This window comes from Sus scrofa, chromosome X (genome assembly GCF_054392235.1).
Source record: "Sus scrofa isolate SSC_HxYL_T2T_F1_AM1 chromosome X, Sscrofa_HxYL_maternal_Yorkshire_Landrace_v2.0, whole genome shotgun sequence".
NCBI lineage: Eukaryota > Metazoa > Chordata > Mammalia > Artiodactyla > Suidae > Sus > Sus scrofa.
This window is the reverse complement of record NC_139401.1, coordinates 88,958,483-88,982,134: the sequence shown is the minus strand read 5'-3', so window position 1 is coordinate 88,982,134 and position 23,652 is coordinate 88,958,483. Positions and strand designations below refer to the sequence as shown.

The 23,652-nt window shown below is 35.5% G+C and overlaps 1 protein-coding gene and 1 non-coding gene across 14 annotated transcripts in view; one reads left to right on the top strand and one right to left on the bottom strand.

Annotated features, from left to right (window-relative positions):
• Window positions 1-23,652, bottom strand: part of DIAPH2 (diaphanous related formin 2) — a 1,391,236-nt gene that overhangs the window by 1,105,381 nt on the left and 262,203 nt on the right. For 12 of the 13 annotated variants that reach the window (XR_014834653.1, XR_014834654.1, XR_014834655.1 and 9 more), the window contains 7 exons: window positions 22,806-22,924; window positions 20,562-20,678; window positions 18,021-18,139; window positions 14,401-14,465; window positions 10,182-10,286; window positions 5,524-5,832; window positions 3,316-3,430 (listed from right to left, as the gene is read on the bottom strand). Coding sequence is in view for 9 of the 13 variants with exons in the window: in XM_085006645.1 (XP_084862771.1) it covers window positions 3,316-3,430; window positions 5,524-5,832; window positions 10,182-10,286; window positions 14,401-14,465; window positions 18,021-18,139; window positions 20,562-20,678; window positions 22,806-22,924 (949 nt within the window). In the remaining 4 variants the exon portion in view is untranslated. Of the gene's footprint in view, window positions 1-1,633; window positions 3,431-5,523; window positions 5,833-10,181; window positions 10,287-14,400; window positions 14,466-18,020; window positions 18,140-20,561; window positions 20,679-22,805; window positions 22,925-23,652 lie in introns of all 13 variants that reach the window. The other variant, XR_014834656.1, reaches the window with a different exon arrangement.
• Window positions 3,981-4,087, top strand: LOC146394705 (U6 spliceosomal RNA). Its single transcript, XR_014835958.1, has one exon. It is a non-coding gene; the product is annotated as a U6 spliceosomal RNA (small nuclear RNA).

Below are 23,652 nucleotides of genomic sequence, written 5' to 3'. Positions count from 1 at the left end.
GGATTCACATGCGAATTCTATCCAACATTTAGAGAAGAGCTAACACCTATACTTCTGAAACTTTTTCCAAAATATTGCAGAGGAAGGGATACTCCCAAAGTCATTCTCTGAGGCCATCACCCTGATACCAAAACCAGACAAAGATACCACAGAAAAAGAAAACTACAGGCCAATTTCACTGATGAACATCAATGCAAAAACCCTCAACAAAATACTAGCAAACCACATCCAAGAATATATTAAAAGGATTGGACGTCATGATCAAGTGGGATTTATCCCAGGGATGCAAGGGTTCTTCAATATCCACAAATCCATCAGTGAGTTACACCACATCAAGAAACTGAAGAATAAAAATCATACGATCCTTTCAATAGATGCAGAGAAAGTCTTTGACAAAATCCAACACCCATTTCTGATAAAAAAAAAAAAAAAACGCGGAGTTCCCGTCGTGGCGCAGTGGTTAACGAATCCGACTAGGAACCATGAGGTTGCGGGTTCGGTCCCTGCCCTTGCTCAGTGGGTTAACGATCCGGCGTTGCCGTGAGCTGTGGTGTAGGTTGCAGACGCGGCTCAGATCCCGCGTTGCTGTGGCTCTGTTGTAGGCCGGTGGCTACAGCTCCGATTCAACCCCTAGCCTGGGAACCTCCATATGCCGCGGGAGCAGCCCAAGAAATATCAACAACAGCAACATCAAAAGACAAAAATAAAAAAAAACCCTTCAAAAAGTGGGAAAAGAGGGAACCTACCTCAACATAATCAAGGTCATATATGAGAAACCCACAGCAAACATCATTCTCAATAGTGAAAAGCTAAAAGAATTCCTGCTGAGATCAGGAACAAGACAAGGATGTCTGCTCTCACAGACATCCTTCGACACAGTTTTTGAAGTCCTAGCAACAGCAATTGGAGAAGAGAAGAAAATAAAAGGAATCCATATTGGAAAAGAAGAAGGAAAACTATCATTATTTGCAGATGACATGATCCTATACCTAGAGAACCCTAAAGACTGTACCAGAAAACTTTAGAGCTCAACCATGAATTTGGCAAAGTCACAGGATACAAAATTAATACATATACAGAAATCGATGGTATTTCTATATACTAACAATGAAAGTTCAGAAAGAGAAATTAGCGAAGCAATTCCATTTACCATTGCATCTAAAAGAATAAAATACCTAGGAGTAAACCTACCTAAAGATAAAAGACCTATACTCTAAAAAGTATAAGACACTAATGAAAGAAATCAAAGATGACACAAATAGATGGAAAGACTTATCATGCTCTTGGATTGGAAGAGTCAATATTAACAAAAAGACTATACTACCCAAGGTAATCAACGTAGTCAATGCAGTCCCTATCAAACTACCAAGGACATTTATTACAGAACGCTAACAAAATATTTTAAAGTTTGTTTGGAAGCACAAAAGGCCCAGAATAGGAGGTCCCATCATGGCCAGTAGTTAACAAATCCAACTAGGAACCATGAGGTTATAGGTTCGATCCTTGGCCCTGCTCAGTGGGTTAAGGATCCCGTGTTGCCATGAGCTTTGGTGTAGGTCACAGATGCTGCTCGGATCCTGCATTGCTGTGGCTCTGGTGTATTCTGGTGGTACTGCTCCAATTAGACCCCTACCCTGGGGATCTCCATATGCTACAAGAGTGGCCCTAGAAAAGGCAAAAAAAAAAGACCCAGAAGAGCCAAAAACATCCTGAAAAAGAAAAATTAAGCTGGAGGAATCAGGCTCCCAGACTTCAGACTATACTACAAAGCAATGGTAATCAAAACTGTATGCTACTGGCACAAAGACAGAAAGACAGCTTGGTCAATAAGTGCTGCTGGGAAAACTGGACAGCCACAGGGAAAAGAATGAAATGAGAACACTCCCTAACACTGTACACAAAAATAAACTCCAAAGGGATGAAACACTAGATATAAAACCAGACACTATAAAACTCTTAGAGGAAAACATAGGCCAAACACGCTCTGACATAAACCACAGCAATATCTTCTCAGATCCACCTCTTAGAGAAATGACAGTAAAAATAAAAATAAACACATGGGACCTAATCAAACTTAAACGTTTCTGCACAGCAAAGGAAACCCTAAATGAAAGGAAAAGACAACCCACACAATGGGAGAAAATCTTTGCAAGTGAATCCACTAACAAGGGGTTAATCTCCACAATTTATAAACACCTTCTGCAGTTCCATACCAAAAAAACAAACAAGCCAATCCAAAAATGGGCAGAAGATGTATACAGACAGTTCTCCAAAGAAGACATACAGATGGCCAAAAAACACATGAAAAGATGTACAACATCACTCATTATTAGAGAAATGCCAATCAAATCCACTACGAGGTACCACCTTACACCAGCCAGAATGGCCACCATCAAAAAGTCTACAAACAGTAAGTGCTGGAGAGGGTGTGGAGAAAAAGGAACCCTAGGACACTTTCAGTGGGATTGTAAATTGGTGCAACCACTGTGGAAAACAGTATGGAGAGTCCTCAGAAAACTACACATAGAACTACCATTTGATCCAGCAATCCCACTCCTGGGCATCTAGCCAGAGAAAACCATGACTCGCAAAGACACATGTACTCCAATGTTCATTGCAGCCCTATTTTCAATAGCCAAGACATGGAAACAACCTAAATGTGCATCAACAGAGGAGTGGATCAATAAGAAGTGGTACATATACACAATGGAATATGACTCAGCCATTAAAAGGAACAAAATACTGGCATTTTTAGCAACATGGATGGACCTAGAAATTATTATGCTAAGTGAAGTCAGTCAGACCAATGAGACACCAACATCAAATGCTTTCATTGACATGTGGAATCTGAAAAAAGGACAGACTGAACTTCTTTGCCGAACAGATACTGACTCACAGACTTTGAAAAACTTATTGTTTCCAAAGAAGAGTGTTTGAAGGGTGGGGGATGCACTGGGGTTTGGGGATGGAAATCCTATAAAATTGGGTTGTGATGATCATTGTACAGCTATAAATGTAATAAAGTCATTGAGTAATGAAAAAATGAAAACTTTATAATACAGGAGTATAAGTCTCATATTAAACAATAAAAAACACATTTTCAGTTGCATAATAACATTTATGGACAATAAGTTTAAAAGGAAAAAGAGCTATCCTTTAGTTGCCAAGTAAAATATAGTTCATATGTCAATCGACTTATGTTTGAAATATATACAGTGTGGAAAAATTATACTTGTATAAGCTACTAGAAATTTTTAGCAAAGCACTGAATTCAATATATCAGGATAAGAACTTTATATTAAAAAAAAAACATACCTTTCATTTGTGTAGCAAAATTCAGTGCCAGTTTTGCAAAAAGATCTGGATTTTCAAACTTGTCCTCCTTAACTTTCAACCAGAAACAGCTCTCAGATAATTCTTTGGGTTCAATCTAAAACGAAAGTAACAAAGAATAGTTTGTTTGTTTGTTTGTTTTTGTCTTTTTTTGTTGTTGTTGTTGTTGCTATTTCTTGGGCCGCTCCCGCAGCATATGGAGGTTCCCAGGCTAGGGGTTGAATCGGAGCTGTAGCCACCGGCCTACGCCAGAGCCACAGCAACGCGGGGTCCTGAGCCGCGTCTGCAACCTACACCACAGCTCACGGCAACGCTGGATCGTTAACCCACTGAGCAAGGGCAGGGACCGAACCCGCAACCTCATGGTTCCTAGTCGGATTCGTTAACCACTGCGCCACGACGGGAACTCCCAAAGAATAGTTTTAAATTATCATTTCATACTTATTTTTTCAACTAATTTACTTTCCCCAATGTTGAATAAAATTATCTTTATTTATCTACCTACTAAATTGATTTTAGGATCTTTCAAAATAACACTTTTTAAGTAAAAATTCATTTGGGAAAGCCACAGACTTCTATCAGTGTACAGAAAAATACATGATAGCAATAGGCAACATAGAAAATTACATTTTAAAAATCTTCTACTAGTGCTCGCTTCGGCAACACATATACTAAAATTGGAATGATACAGAGAAGATTAGCATGGCCCCTCTGCAAGTATGACACGCAAATTCGTGAAGCGTTCCATGTAAAAAAGCATTAAAAAATAATAATCTTCTACTATAAGGAATCTTAAACACATTTTAGTAAATCCCTCCCCCAACTTACATACATTCTTCTTGCTCCTGGATTTTCCAAAATGGAGAAACTGAGATTAAACAAAGTAATTTCCCATGTTTCCCGACTAGGTTCCCTGCAATAATCATAACAGCTGACAATTATATACCCGCTACAATGTGTCAGATATTGTTTTAAAGTGATTTCACATATTAACTCATCTAATCTAATCCTCACAATAATCCTCTGAAGCAGGATTTATGATTATCTCCACGTTAAAGATGAGGAAACTGAGCTCCAGAAAGTTTGAATGGCTGCCCAAGCCAATGAATGGCAAAGATGGGATTTAAACCCAGGCAGTGTAGCTCGGCAGAATTCTGCTCATAGCCACTACCCTGAAACTCAGTATTAGAAATGTGCATTTTTCAGTACATATCATGATGCTTTGTGATATGTAAGTGCCATTACACTGTGTGCTTAATTAATATATTAACATATCATTACATTTACACACACAGATAACTGGGCCATCAGCTTCTGGATCTTATAGTTTGGTGAACTGCACTTAATAAAACATAACTACACTCCAAAAATATTTATACCTCACTTATGAGTAAAGCATAAGTATATGTTTAACTTTAAAACTGATTTAAAAAGGATATGTATATAAGTGAATCACTTTGTTATACAACAGAAATTATCACAATGTTGTAAATCAACTATAATTCAATAAAACTTTAAAGAAACTGATTTAACCATTATTCTGGCCAAACCAATTTTATATGCAGATATTTTGGATATATCACTGTAAGTCTTGGAATAAAATGGTGGCCTGGGTAATTGTATTTTCATTAGATTAGTTTCTACCTATTTGAAACTGTGTCAATCTTGATAATAAGCATTTTATAAGACATGTTATTTGATAATAATAAAACAAAATCACATTCAAAAGAAAAAATTTTCATATATCATATAAAAAACTCAATTAGCTCATGTCTCTACTGAATGCTGTCACAAATTCCACACTATCTGAAAGTTTAAAACTAAAAAAAATTTCTAAGAACAAAAATAAATAAAAAGGCTCATTAATACAAGATTATTTTTAAGACTGTTACAGCAATTCAACAATGGTAAAATAACAAAACTATTTTTCATATACTATCCTCTAAAACCACTTTCACTTTGATTTTACTTTTGCCCTCCACATTAATTTCAAGATATCTATGGAGTTTCTGATTCTCTAGCTACTCGAACTGGAAGATGGAGGTGAGATGGTGAACGCAAACAAACGAAAGCAAAAGAATCAGCAGTCATGATCTCTAATATTTATCATACTTACATGTAGCAATGTTAGCATTCACACATTAATGATCAACAGTTGCTACACAAAGCCAGAAAGCCCCAGAGTATTACCTTTGACCAGTTGATTCTCTTCATGGACACCTCAGGTTTATATATTTTTTTCTGCTTCATTCCATGTGGTAGATCAAGTACTGTTCCTGGAGGAGGAGGAATTCCTCCAAGGGGAGGTGGTGGAGGAGGTCCCCCAAACAAAGGCGGTGGTATTCCAGGCCCTCCAGGTAAAGGAGGTGGAGGAGGAGGAGGACCTACTCCAGGTAGAGGTGGCGCTGGTGGGGGTGGGGCTGAGGGTGGCCCAACACCTGGCAATGGAGGTGGTGGAGGGGGGCCGGGAATGCCCGATGCACCTGAGAGTCCATGTCCCTGAAATATACAAAACCCAATGTTTATTTAAATGCTTACAGTAAAGTATAGTAGCAAAGAAAACTTAATCAGGAGAGACATTTGTGGTTGGTTTCTCTGCAATTTACTTAATTTAGCAACATCTAAGGGCCTAATAGTACATGTAAAAGACTTGCAAAGGTTTTCAATAAGCATTATATAGCCTGGATAATGACTGACTGTGTTAATATACTAAGGCTAGGAAAGTTGGCATCCTCAAAGATTTTGTGAAACACTCCTCCAAACTAATGAAAACTTACCTCTCATCATAAATACATGCAATGAAGAAGTACTATATATGTCTTGGCCCTGTTAGACTGGTTGGTATGTATATGGGGTGATTCATACAAAATCATAGATTTTATTTTCTTGGGGCCAATTAGCTTTACACAAAGAGTCTATCTCATAGCAGCAGTAACTTAGTTGTCTTCTAATACCAAGAATTAATGCTAGGTAACATTTATTTGCATAATAATATACATTTATCAAAATAGATATTTTTACATCTATTATCTCTTTTAATCCTTATTATAACCCTATAATATAGGTCAGGCATTTTCATCTCACCTTTATCTCACCACTTATAGATGAGCAAACTATAACTACAAAGACGTTCAATGACTAACCAAAGGTCCAACAGTCTGAAATGTGATTAAGATTCAAATGTGGTTCTTCTCATATCTAAGGCAGTTCTCTTTCTACTATAGCAGACTAGCTCCTCATGAATGGGTGTCAGGTGCCATGAGAGGAACTAATTCATACAGACTGCAGTGTGAGAAGATTATAACTTTTTTCTACCACCAGGAAATAACTTCAGGCTCATTCTCTAATGACAATGGATGACAGCTGACAGAGAACATTGCATTCCATATTGTCTACTTTTTTGATGATTAATCTGTACATGTTTCCTTAAACCATTACTGATTACAATGGTTTACTTTCCAAAACAAATGAATATATAGAAGTGAATGTGCTAATTATAAACATTCCTAGGAAATTCCTACAAGGAAACATATCTATTGTAATTGAGATATAACATTAGATTAAAGGAATAAAAAGTTTAAAACAGTTAAACTTTCTTTGTATCGTGTTATTTTTATTTGGAGAGAGACTCTTAAAATCTTTACTAATACTTAGCAATATCTTTACATAATAAATAAGTTGAAGCATATTTTTGGAGCAGTCGATTTAAAGGATTGACTCATTTACAAGAATATTAAATTTTAACAATCATAGGTAGAGAACATCACAATATTTTATTCGCTAAAGTGTTTATATACTGAATAATTGACAATCCTGGGATTAGGAAGAATTAAAGATAGGATTAAATTATTCAAAATTCTTTTTATTTTTAATGCAACAAAAAAGCCAAATTTTTTCTAATCATGATTGATATATCAGAAATTCTGGGGAAAATTAAAATAATTTTTCTAAAAAGCTCAGTAAATTAGTAATTTACTCTCCAAGTTTTGTGTATAAATGGATTTGTTGAATAATTTGGAAGGTAAAATGTATGTCCCATTTCTATTAGCAGGCAGCAAAAGTAAAGTAATACTTATTGTAAACATCACTTTTTCTATTAGATCATCTTTATAATATTAAACTTGTGTAATCACAAACATTTTATCACTTTAAATTAAGATTTTTCTTATTCAGCCATTTTCTTCTATCAACCATTAGGAATGGAACAATGAAACCACAATAGAGTATTAAGAATTGAATACGGCAAATGAATAATTTAGTATTAGACATAATTTGGGGTGTTCTAGAAAGTATTGTTTAACTCTGCACTTTTACAGATCAGTTAATAATAAATAAGCAACTAATCACTGAATGGCAAGGCCTTGTGCTAGGTGTAGTAGGGATTGTAATAAAAATAGAAGTAAAGCCATTGTCCTAAGGTGCTTATACTGCAGTGGCAGAAATAGAGTAGGCACAAAACCAAATATACTACAAGTGGTCTACAAAAATGATATAGAAGTTCAAAGAAAAATTCTCTAACAGAGTGTTGTTTCGTTTTGTTTTGTTTTCTGGCCATACCTGCAGCATATGGTGGTTCCTGAGCTAGGGGTCCAATCAGAGGTGCAGCTACAGGCCTATGCCACATCCACAGCTACACCAGATCTGAGCCAGGTCTGTGACATACTGCAGCTTGCAGCATGCCCAGATCCTTAACCCACTGAGCAAGGGCAGGGATTGAACCCAAATTCTCTATGAGACAGAATCAGGTTCTTAACCTGATGAGCCACAATGGGAACTCGCCTAACAATTTTTGGTGATGCTTTCCAAAGGGTATTTTTCTGAGTTTATTCTTAAAGTAGATATTTCACCAGCACAGATGAGTGAGCAAAGGAGGGCATTTCAGAGAATAAGTCAGCATTTCTTAACCAAGTTCCATGAAAATGCAATTTTGTAAGAGATGTTAAAAGGTGGTCTGAGATAAAGGGTTCCATGGCTAAATGAGTTTGAAAAAGAGACAGGTTTCTTCAGTGTAGGACCTCTCAGACCCTTTACTATGCTAATGAGTGTCATGAATCTCCAAGAGGAGAATTTCAAGTGTACCAAATTTATTGGACTATGGAATGCTTTCCTAATGAAAAACCTATTAGCATCACTGTAACTAATGTCTGGGAAATGCTGGCAGAAGGAAAACTGTGGGGACAGTAAATTCTAAATGTGGAGGGAGGAAAGGTGACTTAGCTGCAACAGAGGCTGGAGTTAGGGGAGCAGAGACGAGGCTGCAAAGGGGAGATAAGGGAGCCCAGGAGAGAAGGCCTTCCAATTCCCGGTAAGGAGATTTTTCTTTAATCCTGAATTCAACAGGCAACCAGTGAACATATTAAAGCCTGGAGTGACAATAATCGGCAGTGTTTTAAGAAGATTAATTTGCAACTGACATAAAGGATGAATCTGAAGAGGAAGAGACTATAGGCAAGGAGGAAATTTAGGAAACAATTGTAATATTCCAAGCAGGATATATAAGAGTGTGACCCTGGGGGTTTCTAGGTTTTGATGCAAAGGGAAGAAAGATGAAGAACTGACATAAAACAGTGACCAGCGTAATTGGTCAGGTGGCAGGGTGGGGAAAAGGCAAAGAAATCTCCAGCTTCGTAATGCAAAAAATTGGTGCTAAATTTAAACAAATAAGAATAGAGCACAAGGAACTACATTCAATATCCTGTGATAAATCACAATGGAAAAGAATATTAAACGAATGTATATAGATAGAGATATATATGTATACTTCAATCACTTTGCTGCACAACAGAAATTAACACTTGTAAATCAACTATACTTCAATGAAAAAAACAAACAAACAAACAAAGGAGACCAAGGTGGTTTGAGGAAAGGGAAGTGACCATAAATAAAGGGCTTGATTTCAACATGCAGCAGGACTGTCTATGCAGAGATCTAATCAAGAGCTGGAAATAGATGACAAAGCCAGGAGACTTGACATCCACTAAAACATGATATTTGAATTTACGATATTGAATTGGATATTAGCGCAAGGACAGAGGGGGGAAAAAAACAGAAGACAGAACACTGGGGAACATCATCATCTGGGGGATAAAGACAAAGAGAAAATGAGTTCTGAGAGATATAAAAAAGAAATATGACACAAAGAGAAAGATTTAGTGAAAAGAAATGATCAAATATTATAGAAAAGTGAAAGAGTCTAAGGGTAGGAAAAGGCCACTGCATTGGATAATTTGGAGTTCACTAGTGACTTCTGATAGAAATAGACCTGGTCAATCAAAAAACACCTACTGAGCATCTACTATGCTAAGTAATCTTAACGTTTTACAATATTCATTTAAAACTACATTATGTTGAGAGTACTTAATAGACTCTAAAAGACACCATCATTATGATTTTAAGTGTATATGGGAGCTTTTCTTCATAGGGAATGTAGGTGGAAATATAAAGTTTATAGATTTTGAAATTATAGTAGTAGAGATTTAAAGAGATCTCAAAAAACTTTTGGGATAATTAAAATTAATGAACATTTTTCCACATTCCTTTTGAAAGAAAATACTACGCATCTAACTTCCCAAATCACCATGAAAATTTCATCTCAAAGAGAGTTTTGCTCATGTAATATATTCCATTAAAAATATTCAGGGCAGTTTATGCAACTAATGACTTATTTTTACCCAAACATTAAAATGATTTATTGTCTTGAAAAAATCAAATCTGTAGTTATTTCACCTAAAATGTGGAACTGCCAAAAAGTCTGCTTCTGGCCACATTTTTCCTTCCATCTAACAAGATAATTTCCTACCATCGAACTCCCTGTGACATGACACAAATTCTATATCTTGTTTCATTACCTGGGTTCGAAGTTGCAGGATTTCTGTTTCAAGCTCTTTGATTTTTTCTTCCCTTTTTTGAAGCTCAGCTTGAGCTTCCTGTCGAGCTGTGAATTCTTCATCAAACTGAAATGATCACCACCACAAATGTACACTTAATAATACAGTTTGGAGTAAGCTTTAAACGACATTATGTATTAAGTAAGTGAAGTATGTTTTGCTTCTTAAATTTCCCAGATCACTCACAAAATCAGAATCTCAATTATTTTTATGGCAATTAAACATCTCTGAGAGGATGGTCTACTGCTTGTGGTGGAAGGATAGAAGAAATATGTCCCTCACCCAAGGTAAACAAACCCATTTCCACTTCTGAAAAAAATAACATGAAACAAAATTTTAAAAGTGTGAACCCAGAAGGCTCTCTTCATATATAATGGACATTTTTACTGTTTTATTCCTGAAAGTTAAATTTTAAAATTAATCATTTTAAAATGTTTCATCCCATAATTTTATGTTTAATTACAAAATGAAACCTAACAATTAGGCCACCAAGCAGTTCAGCTCCTTAAAACTATATTTAAACTTGAAAAGAGACTGCAGTTTTAGAACACTCAAATGGATGTACATTAATATAAATTAGAATACTTTTATTACAGTCTTAATTGTCTAACATCCAAAAAGTGATGCTCCACAAAATCTGAGAGCAGAATGATATATGCTGTAATGGCATTCTCATTCAGATGATTAACCCAAACACCTGTATAAAATGTTTTAAGAGGGAAAATGGGAGGTTCAACTATGGTGTGCTAAGCCAAAGAGACCATTGGAATGGTGACAATCCACTTCCTGCATTCTGCCCAGTCCTTACTTCAGTCAGGGCTCTAAGCAGACCCAAATAAGTCTTGGAATGAATACTGCTTATGTCCAGCTATACAACATTTGGCCTTTATTGTCGCTGTCACTTCAAGTCATTTTAGAAGTCTATATACATTATTCCAACAATGTTACTCTGTTACTAAACGTGATACATCTTACTGCCTAAAACTGGAACTATAAAAAGGCACGTTCACTGTTAATAAATACTCATCATCACAGTAGATTTGACCTTCAGAAATTGTAAAATGCCATTCAGATCCAAGTCTAAAGAAAGAGTGGGTGAGTAATTTGGATAATAGTGTTTGGGTCAAAAGAACCCTATGACACTGTTGGTGGGATTGTAAATGGGTGCAACCACTGTGGAAAGCAGTATGGAGAGTCCTCAGAAAACTACACATAGAACTACCATTTGATCCAGCAATCCCACTCCTGGGCATCTAGCCAGAGAAAACCATGACTCGCAAAGACACATGTACTCCAATGTTCATTGCAGCACTATTTTCGATAGCCAAGACATGGAAACAACCCCAGTGTCCATCGACAGAGGAGTGGATCAAGAAGAGGTGGTACATATACACAAGGGAATATTACTCAGCCATTAAAAAGAACAAAATACCAGCATCTCTTGCAACATGGATGGACCTAGAAACTATCATGCTAAGTGAAGTCATTCAGACAATGAGACACCAACATCAAATGCTTTCACTGATAAGTGGAATCTGAAAAAAGGACAGACTGAACTTCTTTGCAGAACAGATGCTGACTCGCAGACATTAAAAAACTTATGGTCTCCAGAGGAGACAGTTTGGGGGGTGGGGGGATGGATGTGCTTGGGCTGTGGGATGGAAATCCTGTGAAATCAGATTGTTATGATCATTACACAACTACAGATGTCATAAATTCATTTGAGTAATTTAAAAAAAAAAAAAGAGAGAAGAACCAGTGCCTTCCCATTTCTGCGTACAATGGAACAGAGGTCATAGCTGTTGGAAGAAACCAATATTCACTTCTCTCATTACACGTTTATTAAGAACCTCTACCTATCAGGCATTGGGCTGGGAACTGGGAACATGAAAATGAAGATTTGGTAGAATATAAAATTGCTAAGAAGACAAGGAATGGTAATTGGTTACAGATAGGCAGTAAGATGGGTGTAGGTTCATGGGGGACATTCTTTCTAAAAAATTCAAATTCAAATACTACTAATGCTTATAAAATATGAAGTTTTGACTCTATCCTACCTCTCATCACTATGCCCATCCTGAGATAAACATTGTTATCAGTATGATGTGGACCTTTCCAGATGTTTCTCTATGCATATACATGTAGCACATGCATATCAAAACCAATTCCTTATTAAAAATAAGACCACACCAGAAAAAAAAAATAGTGTTTGGGTCAAACCTGAAATACTACTTAATTAATTCTTTTATTCATCTCTGCTTGAGTCCCAGGAAAATGTTCCACAGAGCTTGGTCCAAATCATTTCTAATCTCTTTAAATTCCAAAGCCATCCCAGATCCTTCAGTGTCAGCAAATGACCTTGTTTCCTAGTTCACTGTGAAGATGGAGCTTTTTCAACTTCACTAGAATCTGTGTTAAAATTGATCTGATTCTCTACTGCCAGCCTCCTTCTCAGAGTTGGCTTCTCCTGTGTGCTTCTCAAGCATGCTGTCCACACAAACACACTCTACACAATTTTCCTCTATTAGTACACTTCAGGGTAGGCACACAATGCTTCTGCTGGTAATCTAAAACAATCTTAATCTGTAAACCCACAGAGTAGGAATCAGAGGAGCCTGAGATATGCACTAGAAGACTTGTTACAATTCCACTAACCTTATTCTCTCCTTTTAATGATGAAAACACTGTAAGATCCAAGGAGAGTAAGTGGCTTACTTAAAGTCACAGCTAATTAGCAGAAAAGCTGAGGTCAGATCTTACAACTGTTTCTCATTCTAGATGCTCCCTCTCCCCCCTTCTCTCTCTCTCTTTTTAAACTGCTTTATACTGCCTCTTAAAATCACCCAGAATAAGAGAAGGCATGCAGATAACCACTGGGAAACCAAATATGTTTTCATTATAAATGTTGGTGATATTTCATTCTCAATGTTGGTGAGAATAAAGCATCTAATACTGAAATTTTTTTTTATTATTTCAAGACCCTTTTCCAATAATATATGCTTATAGAAATTTTTTACCAGATGGATCAGCATGATTTGCTCTAGTCTTGTGGTTGCTAATCATAGAGCCAGAGAAAAATTAAGGAGATTCCAAGATTTTCAAAGGGAATTTTAAATGTGCTACTTAAAAATGAACATTAGAAATATAAAGGTCTATTAATCAAAAAGCATGCATTTTTGTTTACCAATAAAATGACAGCTTCACAAACATTTTATGCTCAAACTCTTAAAATCTATTCCAGTAACTGAAAGAGCAAAGTCATTTCTTCAGATGCCCTGAAGTAACGTCAGTAATACTCTCTAATTTCTAGAGTGATAGCAAAAGTGATTATCTAATCTCCAAGGTAAGTCATAACTTTGAAGAGACATCAATATGTAAGCACTTTATCTTGCTTGTCAGAAGGATGAAAACTGGGGAGCTTTTAGACCCGTGCTTCAATCCTTCTCCCTGCCACCAATAGGAGAGAAACACTCTACTAATGCTTTTTAGGACCTAGAACCCAAAAAAAAAAAAAAACCGCAACTTTTGGTAGAAGCTACTAAAACTGCAGCTATGATTTCATGAAATAAGGAAAAGACTATCTGAGATACAAATAAAATTCAGATTAAAACTGGAATTTACATAAAGCATTACACAAAGAAGGGGAACCTTAAATTCTACCAAGCTTACATCCATGAAGTAGAGGCATCATTTGAAAAACTGTAATTATAAAATTCAAAGAAGATAAGTCTAAGTAGAGAAAGAGAAAAAATACTGCATCATTCTACTGCTATGAATAGCACTGATTTAAAGAATAAAATAGATAAAACTAGCTAAACATCTAACAGTTCTCCGAAGAGCTACTAGTTAAATAACAGTGGCAGAGAAGCAATGGGGGAATGTACTTTGATTAACCGTTTCTAACTCCATGCTTCCATCAACCTAATTTTATTTCATTTATCACTTTAGTAGAATACAGTTAGTGTTTTTCTTCCATAATGGATTAAAGGTGACTAGCAGGGAAGAGTAGCAACCTTATCTTACCAGCAAACAATATTCTGCAGTTGTGCTTGAATCCGGAAACAAAAAGTCCTATGTAACTGAAACATTTATAAGGACTTGCTTAATAAAACAAGGTAGCATATGTACTGTAATAAAAGTATAAATTTAACAAATATGGCTAGTATTTTATAAGCCTTACCTTCTTTGAAAATTCCGCTGCTTTTTGTTCACTTTCTTCAACTTTTGCCTTGTTCACACAAGCGTCTATTAAGATTGACCAAAAATGGTAAGAAATTACGGCATTGAATCACTAGGCAAATGATGGCTGCCAACATATAATTATACTATGTAGACTATTATTTTTATGTCAATTGCTATTAGAAAGAAACTGACTTATACTACACATCAAACAAACTACCAGGTTTTTCTTTCTTTGCATACTAACTGAATTCAATGATAGCATTGTTGAGGCACAAAACCTAGCATCTAAGAATATACAACAAAATCATCATCTTTTCAAAGATATTATTTACCAATTATTTAGCAATTATTCACTGTTTAACAATTACATAATTCTTTAAAATTTTTGTAATGTACTAAGGGTGGAGAAGTGCCAAAGAATCTATGCTTAAGATTATTAAAACTCAAAATGATCCTTAAAATAAGGCTGGAGGACAAGATACAATAACATTCATAAATTCAGGTTTCTTAAAGATTTCACTTGAATATCTTCTGATCAGGGGCAAAATATATTACGTAAATAAGAAAACAAACATCCAAAGTCTCAAGTCTAATCAAATACTTCAGAATATAAATAACTGAAGAACCCTTTGGAGGCAAAATTATTATATACACAGTCTATTCTATATACCTATACTTAGTCATTCCATACTTATTTATTTAGCCCAAAGAAATGAAAGCATATGTCTATACCCAGACTTGTATGTGAATATCTACTGAAGATTTATAATATCCTAAAACTTAAAAGAATCCAAAAGTCCATCAACAAGTAAATACATAAATAGATTTCAGTATATTCATAAACTGGAATACTACTCAGTTACAAAAAGGATTAAACTAGTGACACATAAAATGACATGAATGAATTACAAAATAATTATGCTGAAGAGAAAAAGCCAAAAAAGAGAAAAAATACAGTATGTTTCCATTTACATAGATTTTAGAAAATGAATCTAATCTGTAGTAAGAGAAGGAAGATCAGTGATTGAATCAGTACAGGGAGAAGTTGAGAAGAATGGGAAGGGCAGACTACAAAGGAGAATGAAGAAATTTTACTGGGTGACAGAGATGCTTATTATCTTGACTGTGATGATAGTTTTGAATATCAAATATCAAAATGTATCTAATTTTATACTTTAAACATATACAGTTGTTCTTATCAAGTATACTACAATAAAGATTTTCTTTGTAAAGAACTATGTGGCTGGAGCAAGGCCCCTAAGGAAGAAAGTGGGACATGATGAGATTAAAGAGAGGCCAGATCTGTGCTGTGCTGGCAATAGCTGGTAATTATTTTGATTTAAATTTCAGTGGGAAGGCATTGAAGAAATTTAGGCCAGGATATGATCTGATTTATACATTGAAAAAAATACTAGACTTACAGAACTGTGCAATGGAAAAAGGATCTATGCTTCTCAAATCCAGGTGATCTTAAAATAGCCATAGATTTCCTGGAAGTTCTTGAAGTATCTGCTAATTTGTGTGTCTATGTATGTGTGTTCTAATGAAAGTTTCACAACCTTTATCAGCAATTTAAGACTTCTGAACATAAAATATTAAGAAACACACATTCATGTAACTGATTTGAATTTAGAGTTTGAGGAGACTGAAGCCTAGAGAAATTAAATGATTTGTTCACAATTGCAGAGATGACATATGGATGTGGTCATAATGGGCTTTTGATACTGACTATGCTCTCTCACCTGATCCCTTCATGTCTTCCCACCCCAGTGCTCTGGATTAATTGTACACAATCCTAAGTACCTGGCACACAGTACACAAAACAAATGTCCGTTGAATATTGAATAAGTTAGCCAAAATCAGCAGCAGCAGCACATGTGTGCCAACTATGGCCCACAACAGATTATAAGCCAATACAAATATTTGGAAATAGTCCCTTATAACTCTTTAAACAAGATGTGAAATAAATACTGAGTTTATTATGCTCCAGGAAAAATATGCATTGAGTCCTGCATTCACATTAATTGCTGGGGCAATGTGGATCGACACAAGCTTTCTGAAAAGCTTTTGGCCTTTCAAAGTTCATACCCTCACTTAGAGAAATCAATCCTAAGGAAATAGTGAGAATAAGTCAAATATCTGTACAAAGAATATTTACAGCAAATTCATTTATAACTCTGAAAACCTGAAAACAATCTATAAGGACTAAGATGATTATGATATTCTATAAAATGGACTATTATACAGATATTCAAAGTCACATTTTGAAGGTTAACATGGAAAAAGTCTAATAATAATGCTCCATGAAAAATCAGCATATAGACAGAAGAGGGATGGAGGGACGGAGGAGAGGGGGAGGGGATAGGGGGAGAGACAGAGAAATAAGGAGATGTACTGAGCTAAAAAGAGAGCAATTGTGAAATGTACTGAGCTTGAAAAACAAGATTGGTAGTTTATTTTGTCACTTATGTTAAGTCTCTAGATCGCCAACAGTAAGTGAGCATTTGTTTTAAAACCAGAGAATAACACATGATATATAATAAGGAATTCGTCTTTCAATATTACTGTGATTCTTCCCTGTGCTATGGAGTGAAGAATTACATACAATTGGCATTCAACAGCTGTTGTTTTCTACCTTTAAAGACAAGACAAATGAGTTCATGCTTGAATCTTAGCAAGTGATTTTGATTAAGTATAAATAAAACTGCTAACCTATAAGGTCATATGACATAGTGTATTTCTCAAGAGATGTTTCACATCATCCTTCAGAGATTGTTTCAGAAAATGCAGCTAGCTACCAATCTTGGATGACATAAGATCATTTCCTCAACAATCCAAGTAGATGAACTTGATCATCTCGAATTCTCTCCTGGCTGTAAAGTCTATAAAAATATAAATTGATCTACTTTGAAAGAATTAAAAGGACTTAAGTTACTGAAATAATCCTGAGTTTCTTTTCTCAGACCTGAACACTAATAATACATTATTACTAAATAGACCCTATTGTACGTATGACTTCTACAAAACCACTAAGGTACCAGCATAAACTGAATCACAGGATTTCAGAATAACGTTTCTAAAAAGCAAGGCATTCATGTATAATATGTTTTTGTGAGGCACTGATTTCTGAATTCAAGAGCGTTGAAACTTAACAGACAGACTGGTACTTCCGATCACACAGGCAGAACTCTCATGACCATCATAATTAATAATTATAGCAAATGGGTACCCATGGACACAATGATTTACCAGCTGTTAATACAGGAAGTTTAGTGAGAGAACTACATTTTAAAAGTGTCTATTATTGGAGTTCCCACCATGGCTCAGCAGAAATGAATTCGGCTAGTATCCACGAAGATGCAGGTTTGATCCCTGGCCTCGCTCAGTGGGTTAAGGATCCGGTGTTGCCATGAGCTTGGTATAGGTCACAGATGCGGCTCAGATCTGGATCAGATTGCTGTGGCTGTGATGTAGGCCAGTGACTACAGCTCTGATTCGAGCCCTAGCCTGGGAACCTCCATATGCTGAGGATGCGGCCCTAAAAAAAAAAAAAAAAGTGTCTATTATATAAAAGAGAGTAAAACACAATCAAAAGACATTGAGGATTATATCACATACCTATCAGATGAGTGAAATCAATGTCTAGTCTTTGTCTATACTTGAAATCTGGGTCCATACCACTGCAGTGCAGCACTATCTGTGTAACACACTCCTCAATTATTTTGTAATACTGTGGCCTGAAAAAGAAAGGAAATATTCTTGAATACCTTCTCTACCTATACACATCAATTTTCGTAAGATGTGATTCAGCATGATAAAGAAGACTAAGTTATTTTCCAGCAGTTTAGAAAACTCTTTTCTAGCCATTACACTCCCTCAGGAGAAATACGCCTAAGCTTAGAGATGGTCTGGACATTATAATGTAAACCCATTTTGATATAATCAACTGTGAACACTTAGTGACTTAATACACCAGTTTGCAGGGATTCATGTGTGTGTTCAAAGATACTTATTAACTTTATCTACTTACTTAAGCTATTGTTCCTAAAGTTAGCAAAAATAAATGACTTTTTAGTCCTACATTTATGGATATAGAAATGGTTCTACACCCCTCCAAGTTCTCAATTTCAATAAGGAATGAGTATCTTGGCATTACATGGCAAACAATATCATGAATTTACAGCTACACTTTTACTCAAGATAGCTATAATAGCTTTTACAAAACTGGACTGAGCCACTTATATTACAGACTACTCTGGAGATCTATTTATAAACATATTTTAAAAGATCCATTTTATAGAAGCATCTACACTAAATATGCATGGCTATGGCTTCAATTTGCTCAAAATGTCAAAGGTTTTAAAACATATCCTAATTCTGTCATCTATCAAAGTAATTCTGGCCTTAAAAGTGACCACTTACATCAAAAATTTTGAAAAGGCACTTTTTGCATTAAAATTCAGGGAGAATTTAGCATTTATCAGTGGCTGATAACATTCAACAGAGAAAAATCGGAAGGAAATACTACTATGGACAAATCATGACATAAACACCCCTAAAATTAGTATGCTGATAACCAGCCAACCTAGTAAAAGTTTGCAAAGGTACTCAAACATATTCTAATTGCTCTTACATGTCTTTTGTCATGGGGCTGGTATCATGGATTACAATAAATAGTAATATATACTACATGTTTGAGGCTCTTTCAAGTCATTATCAGATTTAGAATAAATAATATTGGATTATAATTGATCTAAGTCAATGACTTTTTGGGTAAACAAGGAAAACACAATCCTTCTCTTTCAGGACAGAGTAATCATCCATAAGTAGAATAAAAGTGCTTGTCACACTTCTACCTCACATGGATGTTCTCGGGATGAAAAGATCTTATATTAGAAAAACTTTTCATTTATTCAAAGTTACTAAGGAGTGGATGGTCTCACACAAATTACCTGCCCAGGTAACTGTGTACCCCTGGGCACAGTACCCCTTTAGTTGGCAGCACTTATTCTAGAAAACAACAGTTGTTGAGTTGTGTTACTAACTTTCCTACTGAAAAAAATGGCAGATAATATTTTTGACATTTTTCTATGTCATATCATAACACTATGATGTCCATCAGTTATTATACTGGGATGAACTATAGAAGTTCTCTATGGGCTTCAGAACTGTCAATTTTGTTGTGACTGTACCTGGCCCCATGGTAGCCTTCCTTTGCCTTTTGATGGAGCAAGTTTTGAGAAATTAGAGAACCTAGGTTGCTAGACTTCCATGCATATGAGAGCATGAAAACCATGGTTAAATATAAGATCATGGTCAGCAGCTTATGGATAATTTCATTCACTCAGAAACCTTTCTCTAACTATCTGTCTTTCAGATATATTTCCAGTTGCTAGACTATGAAAGATCTGACTTTATGGTATTACTATACTCTTTTATTTAGAAGAATTACATTATTAGGTATAAAGCTGAAATATCAGCATTATTATTTTCTTAGATAAGATCACATCTACTACTAGATAAATAATATGCAAGAGGAACAACAATAAAGTCTTAACTTATTAAAATGTACAAGAACTTAAAAGTTCTACCAGAGAGTCTTTGAGAGCTTACTCTGTGCTACAAAAAAAATTCATCATGGGGTATGTAAAATATGCTGGGTTCAGTGCTATTAAAATGGCATACTCCTTTTTTTTTTTTTTTTTTTTTTGGTCTTTTTGCCTTTTCAAGGGCCGCTTCCCACGGCATATGGAGGTTCCCAGGCTAGGGGTCCAATCGGAGCTGTAGTCACCAGCCTACACCAGAGCCACAGCAACGTGGGATCCAAGCCGCGTCTGCAACCTACACCACAGCTCACGGCAACGGCAACGCCGGATCCTTAACCCATTGAACAAGGGCAGGGACCGAACCCGCAACCTCATGGTTCCTAGTCGGATTCGTTAACCACTGCACCACGACGGGAACTCCCTCTATTTTTATAAGTAGATTCTTCTGACTCAATTAACGATAAATCAACATCTTTTAAAAAAATGTCATCTAAAGTCATCAAACTCTTATTCTCTCTCTCTGCATATACTGTCTAGGCCCCACTACATTGTTAACTTTCCTTTAATATCTGATTCAAGTTACACAAATTATACTCTCAGAATGGCCTCTTACCTGATATAATAATCATTTCTGATGAGCAAAAAATGTTGTAGAATGGATAATAAGTAATTTTCAGCAGCAGTGTCCTTCAACATGTTATACAGAAGATGGTATACTTCATTCATATCAGTGGAAAGTAAGTAAAGGAAAAAATCAAAACTTCTTGATAAAAGTCTCATTCATAACAAAGACAGCTTCATTTTTTAAAACACTGATATTTTATTTCCATTACTCTTTCTAAATCTTCAATTCCATGATCCAGGATTTAAACAGTTGCATAACTAAATTTACTCTATGGAATCTATTTTTTAACAAGAGAAACAGACTTAGAGTATTTCTAAGACCATTTATCCCTTAAAAGCTTAAATTATCAGTTATTCACTTTATTTTAAATTCCAGATTATAGTTTGGACCCCTCATTGGAGAAGCAATGCCACTAATGAAAGTGGTTTTCTCTTGACCTTCCTGTGGCTGTGACAGACCACCTATATTATTCATGCAAGCCACTACTCCTCTCTTTTCACTGCCACATAAGACTGTATGGCAAACAAGAATTGCATGGACTGCTAAAAGTTCATAAAAGCCAGCTTTACTTTATACACATGAAGTCCTTTCTACATCCAAAATCATTACTGTTTGCATTTGTATTTCATTATTTGATAAAACAGAGAGACTAAAGACAAAGGAACATGAAACACATTTTCCTTAGGATATAAAGAGTGGTAGAAGTTTAAATGCTTTTAGTAAATTAGGAAACAGATTTCAAAAGGGGATTCACCGACTAGGAACCATGAGGTTGCAGGTTCGGTCCCTGCCCTTGCTCAGTGGGTTAACGATCCGGCGTTGCCGTGAGCTGTGGTGTAGGTTGCAGATGCGGCTCGGACCTGGCGTTGCTGTGGCTCTAGCGTAGGCCAGTGGCTACAGCTCCGATTGGACCCCTAGCCTGGGAACCTCCATATGCCGCAGGAGCGGCCCAAGAAATAGCAAAAAGACAAAAAAACAAAACAAAACAAATCAAAAGGGGATTCACTTTTATGATAAAGGCAAGGACCTGAAAAATTGATGTAAAAGAAGAGTAGAAGAGGACATGTAATCTAGCCTCTGAAAAATAACCTAAAATGTCAACATTTTCTCCTAAGTAGAATTAAGTATATGATGGATTACTTCTTAGACCCCATGTAAGAGTGTTGTGTTAAAGTCTCACAAGGTCCTTTTGATGACTTAAAAAAGATTAAAAAAAATAGCTTTATGGTGAAGAGAAATTCATATAAAGCAAGATATTTATTGATATAAAGTATTTTTTATATTATGTAAACCACCATAGACTAGAGTCACAAAGAAGGATAAGAAATTACTAGAAATGCATTTATTATAATAACAAAATATCCATTCCATTTATCCAGTGCTTATGTGTAAGACACTTTGATAGGGATGTTAGAAGAAAAGGTTGAAACACTTCTGCCCTCCATCTCACAGGGGCATAGGAGTGTACATAAATAAGACAAATGCAAGCAAAATACTACAGGGTGGGAAGGAAGACAGAAGAAGACATCACAGAGAAAAAGTCCAGCTCAAAGATCATTTTAGTTCTGAAGTATTTCCCAATTTCCCCAGAACACGTAAGTAAAAAATTCAATGGGTGTAAAACGAATAGCCAACAATGCTATGACAACCATCTTTTGGATCTAAAGTCATTTTGTATAAAATCATTCCCATAGGCAGGTTACACACTAGCTGTATTTGACTCAAAGGCTTCTACTTTAACAACCTTGCTACATTCAGACCCTATCTAAACTTTTTATTTTTATTTTTCCACTAAGGAAGCAAATATTTGGATTGAAAATGACATTTATTTGAATTGAATACTATCTCTAAATCACTGGAGTACTATTTAATAAACTGAAAAAGTATATTACCCATAGTCACAAATGAACTCAGTGAACTTTTCCCCCAATCCTTATCCATGAGGAAATACTGCCTTAGGCTCTTCTCTATTCAAGACCATTGAGCAGGGCCTACCCATAATACAGCAAGCCATTGTGCAGATTTCAATATAGTCTGTATAAATCATCAGGACAGTCTGACAATTCTTCAACATGAATCTCAAGGACGGCATCATAGTAAGGTTCTAATATAAATAAATGGATATAAATTGGGCTCCCAGACTAGAATTCTAATAATGGTTCACAAAATCTCCCATGAATCTCTTTTTCACAGTACACGCAGAATGATTTTTGTGCTTTGTCAAAAGGATATTCCATTTCTGCTCGAATGTCATTGAGACGGTGTGATAATTCAGTTAGGTCGTCCTCTTTGTTCTCATCAAATACTTTCAACTGAATATCAAGCTCATCATTCTCCTTTTCTTTCAGATCCTAATATATAAACATAAAACTTAACAGTCAAATAACAGTTTGACAACACTGTACTTTAGTAATAAAGGCCTGACACTATTATTCATTTACTTATACAGAAGAAATTTCAAATATTGACTCAGGTACTTGGATTCCTGAAAGAAAGTAAATGTGCTATGTTTTTCTATTTTAAAATAAAAGAAACTCATTGCATTCACTGCAATTTCTTTTCATGCCCCAGAATTTGATGATTCACATTACAAAATTAATGATCACTTTTACAACAGAAAAAACTAATTGCTAACAACCCAAATTAAATGCTGTCCTTTTGACCAAACACACTAATCAAAGATTGCAAAAGAACTCATGCAGTTAGAACATTTACATATGCCTCTGGCAAAATGCAAATATAGATCAATTGTATTAATGAAGAACAAATGCAAGGATATATTCAACCACAACAGTCCCAAGTATGGTGTGAAAACTTGTATAAACAAATTTATTTTAAATTATATTTTGTGATTTTAAAGCAAAGAGGCATTAGGGCTTTTTAATCAAGATGCATGTCTAGCCTCCTCCACCACTTTTCGTTTTTGCTTAGCCACATCACAAAATACCAACTTGGGCATCAAAGATTTGTTTTTGTAATACATTATAAGCACATGCATTACAAACCTGATAATTTTCAAAATAATAGTATAAACAAAATCTTTGGCAGCATACCACACTAGAGATTATTGGGCTTAATA